This window comes from Alosa pseudoharengus, unplaced genomic scaffold (genome assembly GCF_046254945.1).
Source record: "Alosa pseudoharengus isolate Yale_2024_CS ecotype anadromous, Long Island Sound unplaced genomic scaffold, YU_APseudo_1.1 YU_APseudo_1.1_scf_6, whole genome shotgun sequence".
NCBI lineage: Eukaryota > Metazoa > Chordata > Actinopteri > Clupeiformes > Clupeidae > Alosa > Alosa pseudoharengus.
In genome coordinates this window covers 28650085-28665805 of record NW_027468848.1, presented here as the reverse complement: position 1 = coordinate 28665805, position 15721 = coordinate 28650085, and the positions used below count along the sequence as shown (strand labels likewise).

The 15721-nt window shown below is 41.4% G+C and overlaps 1 protein-coding gene across 3 annotated transcripts in view; it reads left to right on the top strand.

Moving 5' to 3' along the window:
* The first annotated feature begins 3600 nt into the window (after positions 1-3600).
* Positions 3601-15721, top strand: part of parp8 (poly (ADP-ribose) polymerase family, member 8) — a 46874-nt gene continuing 34753 nt past the window's right edge. For 2 of the 3 annotated variants that reach the window (XM_076270433.1, XM_076270432.1), the window contains exons 1-4: positions 3604-4332; positions 5052-5106; positions 12196-12233; positions 13675-13764. In XM_076270433.1, coding sequence (XP_076126548.1) covers positions 4242-4332; positions 5052-5106; positions 12196-12233; positions 13675-13764 — 274 coding nt within the window. In that variant the 5' untranslated portion in view covers positions 3604-4241. Of the gene's footprint in view, positions 4333-5051; positions 5107-12195; positions 12234-13674; positions 13765-15721 lie in introns of all 3 variants that reach the window. The other variant, XM_076270434.1, reaches the window with a different exon arrangement.

Genomic DNA, 15721 nt, shown 5'->3' with positions numbered 1-15721 from the left:
CATTTTTTGTTGCCTCTAGTACACACACATGAAAAATGAAGTGGAGGAGTGGGAATCGGTGGGAGGGAATATCCACTTAATTGAATCACCACAAAGTCAGAGTGAATCTGAAAGTTGATATGACTCATTCCCTGCACGATCCGTAATCATAATGACAGACTGTAAGATGTGCTCCACAACTGCTAGTAATTTACAGCAATGGTGTGGTTGGGTTCTGCAATTAGCCAATGGTAAAGTCAGAGGGATGAAAAACAAATCTGTTTATGTTGTGCATACCACAATTCATAACTTTATATGTCCACACTGAGACATGCAGGCCTTCATATGCTGGGGGAGGAGGAGAGGTTCCACACAAAGTCATCAATGGCAGCCATCATAAACAGGTTGATTGAATGAACACTTATTGCCACCTGCAGAAAAAATGGCTCTGTGCGCATCCAATAAATCTGCACATTGATTTGCCCTCTGCGGAAATTAATCTCCATTACATATGTTAGTTAGGTTGGGAGGGTGGCCCTGCAAAGGCCTTCAAACTATGGGATGTTTGTCACTCCTGACCTCCACAGGTTTAACCTAACATAGTCAATCACACACAATAGTTCATCCACACTCTGGAAGATTCCATTGCCCACGTCTGTCCTGTGGTGTCAGCATCCAGCCTAGAAGGGGCAATCCATTCACTAGATTCACTTGAAAAATCAATCACAAAAACACTGATGATTGTCAGAGTAAATTCTATTTTGTCACTGAATCCCGTAAGATAGATAGGTAGGTAGATAGATAGATAGATAGATAGATAGAGAGGTAGATAGATAGATAGAGAGGTAGAGAGATAGATAGATTATATTTTGTAAAATGCTTTTCCAGCACACAACAGGTGCAGAATCTTGCCTCATTCTTTTGACAGCTCATATCTTTCCCCCTTGAGAGAGCTGCAAATCACTGATGCTATTCTAGTCAGCCTGGCAAAAATGGATAGCACAAACAGACCTTCAAATGAATTCCCTACTTTTGAATCCAAGGAGACTAACCAGTTTAGGCATGAGACACCCAAGTGCAATTCTGTTTTCACTTCATTGTATAAACAAGTAATAACACACAACTAACCCAGCCACCGACCAAAGTAAATGTGATTCGCGGTGTCTCAAATTGGATAGAGATGTTATTGTGATGTATATTCGTTTGTAATGGCTGCCGACAGACCTCCCTGATCCAATTTAATTCAGAGTCGCTATCTCTCAGCCAGAAACTTTCAAACTTTAAAAGGGCTATTTGAGTTATCAAATATGGCCTGTTTAGTACAATGAGCCTCTTCCGGGGAGATAACAGCTCTTTAATGTAAGTGCTGAGCCCGTCTTCCTGGTCCAAGCTGAGGAGGAAAACATTTACATTTTATGCAAACGTATTAGCCGCTTCCAAAAAAACAGGAAATGCTTTTGCATGTTTTAAAGATGTTTCCTGTTCATTCAGGGCCAAACTGGTGCAGTAAGAGATGGTGCAGCAGTTGTTACTTTAAGCGGTAACACTGTCATCCTCTAAATAATGCACCTAGTAGAAGTTTAAATACAAGGCAATCTAATGACACACATTCACATACAGTAAATCTAGAAATAGAACTAATCCACCAACCAAACAAACACCCACCCACCAACACGCCAACAACACACACATGCACACACACACACGCACACACACACATATGCACACACACACACACACACACACACACACACACACATACATATGTACACACACAGACACCACACACACACACACACACACACACATATACATATGTACACACACAGACACCACACACACACACACACACACACACATATACATATGTACACACACAGACACCACACACACACACACACACACACACACACTAAAAAAAGACTTTTGCACATGTGAGCTCCTGCAGTGGCCAACAGAGTGCCTGGCTGTGAAATTGGAATTAATGAGGCAAATTCACTTTGCAGTCAGTTCTCAAATGATGTGGGACTTCCCTGCCCTGAGACCAAGCAGACAGCCTCTCTCTCTCCCTCTCTCTGTTCTCTTCCTCCTCCTCCTCCTCCTTTCTTTTTCTTCCTGTCTGACTGGCAGTCTTCCTGCCCTACCCTAGCATGCCGACACTCATTTCAAGCACAGAAGACCATGGGTTTGATTTGCACCGCTGTAAGTTCCCGCTGAGGAAGACAATGCATAGCTTTTTATGACTGCAAGACACTTAGATGCTAAGTACTACTGTGCATTCATTTTGGTCTATTCAGCCCTTTCTGGTTAACTCGGATGGAACCCAAACAGGTGCGGACCCATGAGCCCATGATTTATCATGCCTGTTCCTGTACCTCGTGGAGAAACACAGATGTGGGGAAAAAATGGCTACTGTTTGTGCGATACAAAGCAGTACTCTCACCCTAACGCCATGAGACCATGAGAATGGCTGACTGTCTGTGAGGAGACCTAGGCACCTTTGACTCATAGCATGTGGACGTGATGAGGTTTGAGAGAAAAAGAGAGAGGGACAGAGAGAGAGAGAGAGAAAGCAAGAGATAGATAGATAGATAGATAGATGGATATATATATATATAGAGAGAGAGAGATAGAGAGAGCTCTTTGTGGGTAATCATTGCCAGATCCGAGGGCCGATGAATAATGCAGGGGACGGCCTCATCACCGGAGCCCTGTCTGACCTGGCTCTCAGAGCGCTCAACCCACACAGGCAGACTGGGGCTCCCTGGATAAGCTTTAGCATGTATGGGCTGATGTTTCTCTCTCTCCCTCTCTCTCTCTCTCTGTGCATGTATGTCTGCAACCAGGACTTCCCACACTGCACCACAGTGTACAGCCGATCCATGCCGATTCACACTGTGAGTTCAAAGAAACAAAACCGTGTTTAAATGGTCAGTATCACTTTAACAGCAACGATTACAAGAAGGGGGTCAGTGTAGAGATTCCATCTTACCCTGTTGGATAGGATAGATAATCATCTGAGATGCTATGTTGGGAGGTTATAGAAAAGAAGTATTGCAATGGTATTTTGGAAACCCACCATACAATGCTATTGAGGGTTTACCTTCTATTCCTGAGGGCAGTTAGTAGAGCGCATCTGGTCCTGGACTAGTACGGAAAGTCAGCCGCCACCTAAAAAGACTTCCCAGGTCCATTATTGCCTTGTATTAGATTAGACTTCTTTGGATTAAGTGTTTTTCAAGATTCAATTGACTTTCTAAGGAACCAAGACAAGTGCCAACCATCTGCCAAGGCAGCTGTGCTCAGAGCAGTATGCATTCACCTTTAACTGTCTCAAGTCGAGTTTCATGTGGAGACCAGGGACCTCCTACCACCTGTCTCAACCTGCAAACATGGTGTTTCTGGTGCACAGTGCACAAACTGCTTTGCTTCGACAGCCTCTGGATGACTTTTGTGAGACTATGTATGCAATCCAAAGGTGGTTATTTATTCACCAGAGGGTCTTGATGCTTTGCCTAATTAAACACCAGCTGACATCTAAATGAATATTATAAGACTAAAGAGGTAACAATCACCATAGATTATTTCGAATTGTAGAGATTCAGGCTCCTCTTTTACCTTTATGAGACGAATGAAGTCCTGGGTGTAACGAGTTGAATACAGACTTTCACATGATGTCAGCAGAGGCAGACCTTTGCAGAACTACTGGCAACCACCGATCATTTGTCATTACATCGGGCTTTGCCCAATCAAAATCAGGTTTCCAAGAGACCATTGGGATACTAGGTGGATTCGAAAGAAGACGACCGCTACCGTTTAATCCTTTGATAACGATTCTATTTTAGTATTCCGACACTAAACTGCAAGTCCTGTTCATTCATGACACTGAGAGCGATGCTGGTTTCACTTTAAGACTAGCAAATAGCTCTTGCTGTAGCTTTCGAAATCGCCATTGTTGGGTTTAGCAGAGTGATGAGGAGTGGAGAACGGAGCTTCCGGGGTAAAACAGCTATCTATATGAAATTTACCGAGGTGATGAGCTCACGAATCGTATTGCTGCTGATTAGAAACCATTGTTGCCGGAGATGATAACATTACAGTTCAGAAACTGAAACGGAGCTGACACACCTGGGATTTCTTTTTCTAAAGCTGTTCCAGACATTCAAGCTCGTACGAAAAGCAATTCTGGAATACATCGTGCCAGCAAGAGGAAATATTTGCTGAAATTAGTAAAAAGAAGCCATTTCAGTGGGTGTTATTTCATGGGGATGTGTTCAAGGCAAGAGAGAATACAAAAAGACGTCGACATCGTAATTCAAAGGTGTAAGGCAGAAAAAGACTGCCTTTTCTCTGGTGAGTTTCCATAATAAGTGTGGTGCTTTCTTCGCAGACAGCTTACCTAGGTGTATTAAACCAGCGTTGTCATTTACACAACACTCACGCCTAATAATTCCTCTGTTCTTTCACCAAACTACAACGTAACCTATATGTAGCTACATGTTGAGTATTAGTGATATTATGTTTGGCTACGTGTGCGCAACATTGTGCGCTATTTTGGTTATGTTTATATTGTCAATAGGTAACCTAACATAATGGTCCTAAATTAAGTGGTTTAACTGGAGAAGTAAATTGCCTACATTACAGCCATACTTTAATAGCTTAAATAACGTTAGTTTTGTCGAATAGTAGCCTACCTGTTTGTCTCACAGCAGCCTTGAATAAGCTTGGGAAGCAAACAATACATTAATATGCTTGTCATGAGTGTTCTTACTGTTGTGTCCATCTACGTGAACCAGAACAAACGCATCAGAATTGATCAAGCACGTGAAAGGACAATAATGGTTTTGTAAATATTTATCAGCTATCAGTTTGCTTCCTTAATATCCAATGTCAGTGGAAATCCCTCTTGATGTTGCCATGGAGACTGCACTTGTTGAAAGGGACTTTTCTTTTGGAATAGGATACAATCATTCTGCCGTCGTAGCCTCATTCGTGCATGACAACTAGGGGTATGCATAGATATATCTATAGGGGTATGCCCTTACCTTATCACTGTTCTCCTTTTGTTACAGATTTCCGATACACTGACGCCACGTTCACGTTCACCTATTCAAAGGGATCCAAAAGGTAACTTTTAGAACCACCTGATTTCCCCCATTTGACCGTCAGAAATTGTTAGGCTATAGTCGCCCTCACATTACTTGGCTGTTCTGTGAACATCTCATGGTCTTTTAATTCCATAGCCTACACATCCTACTATCTGCTCTAACAAAATTGGAAGTATTAAGTTGTAACTCGTGTTATAACATGTAATTGTGAAGGTGTGTTCCTGTAATAACAGTTTTAAGACGCTGCAACAGGCTGCCCGTGATGAACCATCCATACAAGTACTATAGTTAGACTGTACATGTGTTTGTAATTAAACTGCATTATGTAATGCTGGGCTGCTGTAGACAAAACTAAGCACGTGCTCTCTCTCTCTGTCTCACAGTCTGGTTGAGTCTGTGTGAGGGAAGTCTTTGAATTAGCCAACAAAGACATGAAACCTTGTGAAACATTCTGTACCATAATTTTCTCCAAATTCAAGGGAGTACATGGCCACCAGCCAGTGATGAGTGCTTCCGAATGAAAGTAATGACTGTGCATTAAAAAATAAAATGGGGGTTCCAATCAATAAAATGTCCAGTGCCCATTGTGCATGTTATTTTCACATTCACATTCCCCACCTTTAGACAGTATTAATTTTCACAGACAACAAGACGTGTAGCTTGTCTGCTTCCTCTTCCCTGCACACTTTTTCTTGTCCTTTAACTTAAAGGTCCATAATCTGATTAAAATGAGGATGTAACAGTAAACACACATCAGAAACCTCTGTAAGAGTTTCTATGTAGACCCAGAGCTATCTCCTCCAATTTTAGGTTTTGATGTACTCAGACAAAAAAACGATAGCTCTAGAATTCAGAATTAAATTATGTATGCATAGTGCATGACCAGTGAAATCACCAGTAAAATGGTCAGTTTGGCTCTTAGTGACCGGTGATTTGTTTGCTGTTTTACATTTCTGTTGGACAAAAAATACATCATCTAATTTAAATGAAAATCTCTCTGACATGCATACTACTTCAATGCATCTGTATTAGCTTTAAAAAAATGTATTAATTAACTTTTTTGTGAAATTTAGTGTATATCTTCTCACAGTCCTCTAGCTGTCCTTTCTGTGTATGTGGTCAACAAATTATGCAGTATACAGTAACTACATACAGACCTGGCACTGCAAATGGCAAACATACAACATTTCTTGGGTAGAGCAGGTCAGGATTCCAGATAATCGGCACCACTGCTTCAGGAGTGTTTTTAACCTGGACTGAGGAATGCTCACAGTATGCTTCTGTCAAGTTTCAGTGTGTTTGCGTAGGCTTTTAATTTCATCACAAAATGTAGCTGCCTGACCCTCACCAGACTTCTTGAAATGCTGGATGGATGTAATTAACAAAAAAATTATGTCATAATGATGTCACTGCTTAATTTACTCTGCACCTGTACATGAATTTGCTGAAACCCTGTTTTGCAAGCTTTTAATGTGCATAGAGGGTTCCTGAGGCCCATCCACTGTGGCTGAAATTAGGGCTTTATTGCTGGATTTCAGACTCCTGTCTCCAGTCATGCACATTTTCTGTGATAAATATGCTAATTTCAGATGAGGTGTTCAAGCATGTACTGTCAATTCACTGGGGCAATGCCGGCGCAGATAAGGAGGTCCCGACAAGGTTCATGCATGCATACCGTTGGCACCCAATATTTTAATTAATTTTGTCTGAATAAGAATGGACCCTTTGACTAGACGTTGCTTAAGTCTGCCAAGTCTGCCATGCCATCGCAGTGTCCAGATTTACTGACAGGACATATTGCCAGGATTATGGTTAAATGCCAGCTTTGGCCTTTGTTTCACTTGACAGATGGCCAACGCTATGGTTTGCTTGTTGTGCTTTTGCTGTAAATCAGAGGGCAAAGTGCACAGTATTTTTCTTTACTGCACAATATTTTTTTTTGTCCAGGTCTTAATATATATGCCTGAAGATGTTATTGTAAATTTGAGCAGGCCCTGTTGGGAGTGTTTTTTCTTGTTGTTATAACCCTCTTCATAGCCTGAAGAGAATCATATGTTGATAGCCTTTTTGCTTATAGACTATTGTTTGGACACACTTCACAAAATTAATCTGTTAGCAACTCTGAAGGACAGACCAATTAGCGACCAGTGGGGGTGACTAAGTGCAGTGATGTTGAAGTCACATATTGGTTTCAACACAATGTGTGGCAGTACTAGAGCTAGAGAGAGCATACAAGCAATTGTACCACTGCTAGCACATGAGTAATTGAGGCCACAGCAAGAATTATATGTAAATTCATTCATCATGAGCAGACATTTTTCTCTTGACAGTGAGGTTTGGAAAGCTAAGACATCCACCTTTAGTGCCAGTCCGATAATACCAATGGCCAATGGTTTCAAAGTTAACCTGAAGTCTACGTTGATTAATCTGGGAGTAAGCCAAGCTGATAGTGCTTGTTTTCATGCGTGGCCTGAGGAAAACATGTCAATAGCCACACCATTGGCTAAACCCAGATATTTTAAAATAATAACTGAATGCACCTCTGTTTTTTTCCATGCTTCAAACTGTGACAGTTTTCATAAAAAGAGAGAATGCTAAGCCTTTGTTTGGCTCGTGATGTTATGGGAGCAAGCCTGTGAAGAGGCACCAGCTTCACACGTTGCCAACACTGGGATGTTTCGTCTGCTCATGACACTCAGCGTGACTGTGAAGGGAGGCTTTCTATCTTTGTGGTTGCAGTAAAGGGGAAGTTACACATTTCCTGTCTTTTGCAGAAATGCAGCCGTCCAGTTCATTTCAGACGCGAAAGGCCATTAACCCTCAGTTGGATTCACCAACTGACACAAACTCAGTGACTGACCTGTAAATGGAGATTGAGGGATGTTTTTTTTATTCATATCACCATTTTGGTTACCATGATAAGCATTATTTTTTTACACCTTGAAAGGGACAAAATGTCATCATCATATTGCTCCTCAAGTTGCCTTGAAGTTTCACTTCACTCAGAAGCACGGACTGTTTATTTTCACCTTAAGAGTCGACAGTAGCCTGCCTTCAATTTCCAAACAATTACGCAACAGCCTCCAGTGAACACAAGCTCGGCTCATAAAGCACAGGACATACAAATCATTTAGCTTCCTCTGGAGTGTCTTGCTGAAGGAGTTTGTGTGTGTGTGTGTGTGTGTGTGTGTGTGTGTGTGTGAGGGGTTTGGGGTGGGGGTAGGGGGGCATGAAGGCATGGTAATAAAGGGCAAGCAGTCTACTGTCCTTTCTGTGATGAGCTTAATGAAGGGGAAGGCAGGAAGAGCAAGAGAGAGAGAGAGAGAGAAAGAGCAGTGGAAGACTAGCACCAGTTTTCCATGACCGTGTACCCACACCTACCGTTGTGATTTTTTTCGCATAAATGAGCCTGAGTCATTCGTTTGCCAGTCTGTGCCCTCTGCTTGACGTGGCAGGAGATTAATGCCGTGCTCCTCGGGGTTAAATTACCGAACGCTCTGTCCAGGTGCCACTGCCACATACAGTAGTCACAGTTAATTTCATTTTCCCTGCGGCTGAATGTCATGACGCCGTGGTGCCTTGTGCAGGCTTCATCAGATGTTCCAGTGTGTGGTGGAAACTATTCATCCTAGATTTGTGTTGTTGCAGATTTATTTACCTTTTACTTTGGTTAAGGCTGAATGACATTCAAATAAAGAATAAGTGGAACTTGTATTACAAGAACTATTCCAGTGCACATCACACATCAACATGCATTAGACACCTCTAGTCAACAGAGGTATTGTAACTGCAGCTTTTCCTTTTCCCCAGGCTAAATATTGTATTGCATGTTATTTCCCTTGATATTTGATTGCAACCCTAGTTTAGTAGAAAAACCTTTTCAGTCAGGCATTGGAGATATAGGGTATCTACCTCCTATTTGTCACAGTATCACTGCCATGTACTTTGTGATCTAAGATGTCGGATGCCTACCAATTGACAGACAAAGGTTGATGAACAGTCAGTGAATCTGCTCGATTGAGTTTGGCTCTCCTAGCTGTACTCACATTTCTGCAGACCCTTGCACAGGGCTGGACACACATTTCGTCTGGGCAGTCTATCAGACAGGCCAGATCGATGTGAAACCCTGATTTTGGGTATTGTCTGTCTAAAATAGGACACATCTCAGCACTGGATCAAAGGCACTCTACAGGGGTGTTATCTCTTCAAGTAGTGCTGCGGCTCTCAAGCCACAGACATCACCACAGTGGGCTGGCACACCAGTGGTCCAGACGTTTTCCCAACGATGTTCTTCCCTCATGGCAGAAACAGTGAAAGTGATAGCTATTTTGGAATTTGGAATTAAGAAGACACTAGGCACCAAAAGCCTAGAGATGAAACTGTTTATGATTTGTTTTGAGAGGTTTGGGAATTCCAAAATGTCTGTTTAGTGGATGCGCTCTCCTAAATGCTGAGAGATAACAAAACCCACCGCGTTGTCACTTGTCTGTCAGCAGCCAGATGTTTTAGTCTGGGTGAGACAGGTGGGAAGACTAAATCAAGCCTTTGACAGATGCACAACAGCTTGGACAACAGTAAATATGCCTCTCAGCTTGTAGCATCGACATTTATGAGCTGCTTTTTAACTCGGAACATTGAGACGTTGATCATTTTGACTAATTTTACTTCAGGTAAACTAGTCTTTTTTCTTATTTAACATACTGACAATGTCTGAATCAAAAGAACATAATATGGGGACATGAGGAGGTGTTCTGGAGCATGACAGGAGGCGAGCTACAGAGCAAGCGCCAGTCAGAGATGACCCTGCTGTGCATTTGTCATTCAGCACATAGGTCCCAGCCACGCTCCTCGCAGTATTCCCACCAGATCTACGTGCTCTGCACATCGGAGAGGCCACAAAGTCGACATCACAGAAAAGCAGCACAGACGTGTATGTGTGTGTGTTCCAGGGTAGCCTGCGGTTTTCGGCCCTTTTCTCATCCTGTCATGTAAATTTCGCTGGTGTCAGCGACATGAGCCCATCAGCGTTTGGGTACACAGGGTGGGGTGGTAGTGGTGGTGGTGAGCCTTGTAAAAAACAAGTCAGTTGAAAATTCTGTTGAAGAAGAATGAGGAACAGTTTCTTCCCATCTGCTGTTAGACTGATAAATTCATCACCTCTGCTCTGATCTGACCATACAGTAGACTGCTACCGACATACTGCACTTTAGTAATGAACTTTCTCATTACTAACTCTGAACACTGATGTCATTCACTGCGCATACTGCAACAATAGATATTTCTTAGATAAGACGATACATTTGTTTTACCCATAATTAATTTCTTATATTTGTTTACCTATTTTTCATTGTTTTACTATTTTTATTTATATTTATGGGGTGGTGGGGTGCTTTGTTTAATCAACTGGACAATAAAGGAGTGACAATAAAGCTTCTTGAATCTTGGATCTTGAAACAAGTCGAAAATTCAAAATGAAGTGGGCCATTATAAAGAAAGATCCATGCTGCACCTGTTTCGTCTTTTGGAATCAATCACCTTATGTCCACACTAATATGTACTTTATTTCTTTTAAAATGCCATTTTAACACAGAAACTATCTCTGATTGGCGTTAAATGTCCATGTGGATTGTGGATACATGTGCACCAGGGTTTTAAAAAATTCTTAACTTTAGAACACTTCTATATAAAAATATATAATATATTGCTTTGAATAAATTCAAATGGATTCTGCGTGTGTGTGTGTGTGAGGTCCAAACGTAGAGGGAAATGTTTGTTTTGCAAAATATCTGTATTAACGAGGACAAGGCATTAAAACAGGCTTTAAAAGGCTTTAAAACAATTTTAAAGTTTACTGCTAAGAGTTCTGTACCTTTTGTACTTCACAAGCTCCTCACTGCATTGTTCAACTCTGTGCTCCCCTGACTCAAATATTTCCTTGCCCTCCAGCACATGACACTGTACACACTTCGACCTCGTTTACTTGATTGAATGTGTAATGGAGCCCATCGTTGACTTCATTATCCCCTTTTTTGAGCTGTTGAGAGCTAATGAATAGCAGAACTTCCTCGGCCATTTGGACTCGGTTATTGTGCGTGACCTGATATCCACCACACTTAAAGGGGCCATCAGACATTTGTGCTGCCATTTCAGACAGCCTCAACTTCCATCTGTTCCCTTCTCTTGGCAGTGCCTCCCAAAAGAGAAGTGTTAAGCTGAATAATTTAAGTTAGTGATGGCTTCATTGCTCTTGCTGCCACCTTTGTTGGAGTCGGAGAATAAGCCCTAGCACGCTCATCAGATACAGTTACAAACACAATTACAAATTCAGACTCTACATAATGTATTCTGGTATGCCTACAGACGTCTGAGAGTGCAAGTAACAGAATGAAAGTGAATGTCAGAGATAGAGAGAGATATACTTGTGCTTTATTTAGCACAGAAGCCCCACTGATGTACAGTATTGTCTTTGGTTTCTTGCTCCAGTGACACAGACAATACTGAATGCAAATAGAAACCCTGTGTGTTTTAACTTGGAGAGGAAGTAAGGGTGTGGAGTGATGTGCTCCCTTGTTCACTCAGTCACCTGCTCTGTAGCCTGACGAGGCATCTGAGGACACACACTCTGAAGCCAGGGCTTTCGCTATTGAGCCATTCAGTTTGGTAATGTCACTGATAACGGTGCGGAGTCAAGGAGAGCTGGTGGAGTCCCTGTGTGCTGAACAGGTTGGGGCAAGGAGAGGTACAATAAACCAGGCAGAAGGCCCTGGAGGAGATTAATAGGAGATCAATCACTGACTTTAACAATGAGGGAATAAGTGTGTCTTGTTTTGTGTGTGTGTGTGTGTGTGTGTGTGTGTGTGTGTGTGTGAGGCTGATGGAGGATTCATTCCTCCTTTTTGAAAGTTCCCATAACTAGTGGTTGACAGGTTGACATCAGATGACTTCTACCAAAACTGTTTACCACACATACAATCATTTTGTTTACGGCATCATTTCTCCATTATGTTTTTGATGAGTTTCATTACAGTGGACTAAGAATCGTTATGTTCATTGACCTCATCGTGTTCTTTTGATCACCACACTTATTCTTCTGTCTTTGTTTCCACAGGGTTTCCTACTCTGTGCATGTCTCAGATGATTATCCAGGTATGTAAGAAAACATAGATAAATCTTAAGTCACACAAACACATATCTATTGTGTCATGGGTACGCTGGCGACTACGCCGCTCCATCTGGCATCTATTGTCTTTGTTAGTCTGTGTCAATGACAATGTCTTATATGTGGAGCGCTTTGGGTTGCACTCTGTGCATGTTAAATGGGCTATACAAATAAATCTGACTTGACTTGACAAATGGGTAATATCTGAATGTGGTTTTAAAAATGCATGCACTGTACTGTACACACACTCTCTCTCTCTTTCTCTCTATCTCTCTCTCTCTCTCTCTCTCTCACACACACACATGCACACAGACACAAACATGCACACACACACACACACACACACACACACACACACACACACACACACACACACACACACACACATACTGTACATACATACATACATACATACATATATACCCAGAAATATACACTGGATCTGGATTTAAATGTAAAATTGTCAATGTTACAGAGGCTGAGCTAGTGTAACCTCATCCAACACTGTCAACACAGATCCCCCCCCCCCCCCCGCCTATAGTGTGCACACGCATGGCATTTGACATGGGTAAATTTTCCACCGCACAGATTGGAATCAAATGTTCATTTGTTCAAGCTCCAGTGAACTCAATGAAGTATCACTGCTCTAATGACAAAGTCACGGTACTGTTGGGTGTCACGCAGACGCAGTAGGACGTGTCATCTGGCACAGAGCAGCTTCGTCACAGTTCTTATGTTTTTGCCACCCTTGTGGTTTGGAATTGTGTGTCTTAAATACTTAGTTTCAGTTCGTTTAGTCATTTGATGGCATGATAATAGCTAATTGGATTGGGAGAATAAATAAATGAATATGCGGAGAATGACAGCTCAAAGCGCTCAGTTGCTTGAATAGTTGCCAGCGTGGTGACCGTCTCATCAGTTACTCCATCCTCTCATGTTGGTACCCTTGAGCTGTTAAATGCAAATTGTGGGGACAGCCAAGAGATGGCCACTCTTGGTCCTGCTTTGGAGAGTGGCTGTTGCAAAAGGGCCTTGAGTCTAAAGTCCCAGATATCCTTCCTTCTGACTGGGGCAGCCAGTGACTGGATGTTTTTTATTATTTCTTTTTTATTATACATTTTTTTTTCGAGGAACAAAGAGTGGACACAGATTTTCTTCCGATCCCGTGTGGAAGGGTTTAATCCTGTCTCACAGGCATTGTTTTGGCCTGAGCGAGAGCACCATGAGAAAAGGGCAGTTACACAGCATGAATTCAGAGCCCTTTCAATGCGGCCGATTTACATGAACGGTGGGGAATTGCTGTGAAATGTTCAAATGCTGTGACCTCACACTGGATGGAGAACCTGGCTGTCTCAGCTGACATTGCCACAGTGCCATAAGGAAAGTGTTACTCGTGAAATACTAAAGTGCATCTTTCTCCACTTTCAGACAACACATATGTGTCCAACTCTGAAAATGACGATGAAGTTCTAGTCATGAGAGATCCCATTCCTGTTATATTCCATAGAATCACAACAGGTAATCAACATTCATATTCATTCACTCACCATTACATATGAAACATCACATTCTCCCTCCTCACTACTCAAAAACAAAATGGACGACAAAGCATGATGCATACATGAGAAATTGAAATATACATGTAGATGCATTGTATCTTATTATTAATATTTATAATTTCTTGGTTTTATGCTAGTGTTAGTTGTCTTTATGGTTGTAGGTTGTAGTTAGATGGAAGGTGAATTATCATAGTGTCATATGTTCCTTACATAGCAGTCAGAGCCGACATAGCCTTGTGGACACGAACTGCTCACAGTTTTATTATGGCTATGCTCATATTACATGGAAGCAGAAAATATGGAGGAGATCATAGGTCTGGTGTGCTAGCATGCTGTGAATCTGCTGCTGTTTGGCTCCCCTCATAAGCAAGCTCTTGTGCTGCTTGCTGCGGGCTATGAGTCGGCAGTTAGCAGGAAAACTCCGGCACAAGACACGGCTCCCCTACTCCATTTTCATATGCACTGCTGTTATTGAAAATGATTAGTAAGCATCCAGCGTGTTTTAAGTATCAGAAGGGAAATGTGCTACCCTCTGCTTTTCCCTGGGAGACTATTTGGGTTTGGGACTTAGTATTTTTAAATATGTGTGCGTCAATATTACGCACAGCCTGTGTGGATTTTCACTGATGTTATTGAATAATATTAACTACAATTGCCAGGTTTCCATTTTTTTGTTCTTTAAGGTGTGACATATCATCTCTAAAAGGTCTATGTTATTGAATGTTTCTAATTTAAAAAGTTCTATTTTGTTACATAATACAAGTTCTTTCTTGTAAAACAGCTGCCAAGCTGTCATGTTTTACATACTTTCATAAATTCCTACATGTATACTTTGCATACTTATTCCTTATATACATATTTTAATACATATAATCAAGCAATATGGCATGAGAGAGAGTGGGGTTGGTAAAGGATATACCCATGGCTGTGATTTGGCCGTAGGTTGTAGTTTCAATCTTCGTCTTGGCGTGTACTGTTGTCAAGCAATGCAAATCTCACTCTTCAGCCAAGTCTAGTGACAGAGGCTATGTGTACACAACAATTTGTATACTTGCTTATCTTTACAATACATGTTAATTTGAACATTCACCCTACTCCATTTACTCCAAAACTGTCAAATGTGATCTTATGAATTCGCTTCTCTCTCAATATGAAAGAATGGGATGTCATGTTTAACAATTCAATGCAAAATGCTTTACTAGCAGGGAAGAGTCCAAGTGGGGATATAGCCCTATTGGGATATCCATACTCATGGCATGCCTCTCATCCAATCAGATCTTAATAACTAGTTTGATCGGACCTAACTGTTGTATGACAACTGTTTTCCAATGGGCACTTTATGTGGGTACAAACACCTACTGTAGGTTTCTTTCCTCATGTTAAGTCTGTAAGTCAGATGTTGTGCTGCTTTAAACTTTATCATTCATCTGTCAGAGTCAGTTGAAAGGGAATGTAGATTCATACTTAACTCGACAGTGTAACAGTTCAATCTTTCCAAAATACACATAACTCACAATTCTAGGCATTTATTTTCTGAATATCTATTGTGTGGTTGGTGTTTTTTATGCATTGAAAATATTTCCCCACATATCTTCTCAATTTAACAGTCCTTTTGCTAGTACTAAATATTTTCCCCATTTCCTATATATGTTAGGAATGGTTTGCCTATGCATGCAAATGATTAGAAATGGTGATAAATCCTCAACAGGGAGAACTCAATAACCTCTTACAAACTGGACTAATTTGTAATTTTAACCCCCCAGGGTACACCATAAGCACATAATGCTGATCAGAGTTGCAAATATTGAAAAAAGACGTCTTTGGAATATCAAACAGATGACTGCATTCTTAAAAATTAAAAAAACTAATTCTAAGCCCATGTCTATCTCCCAAAGTACTGTATGAAAACCACTGGA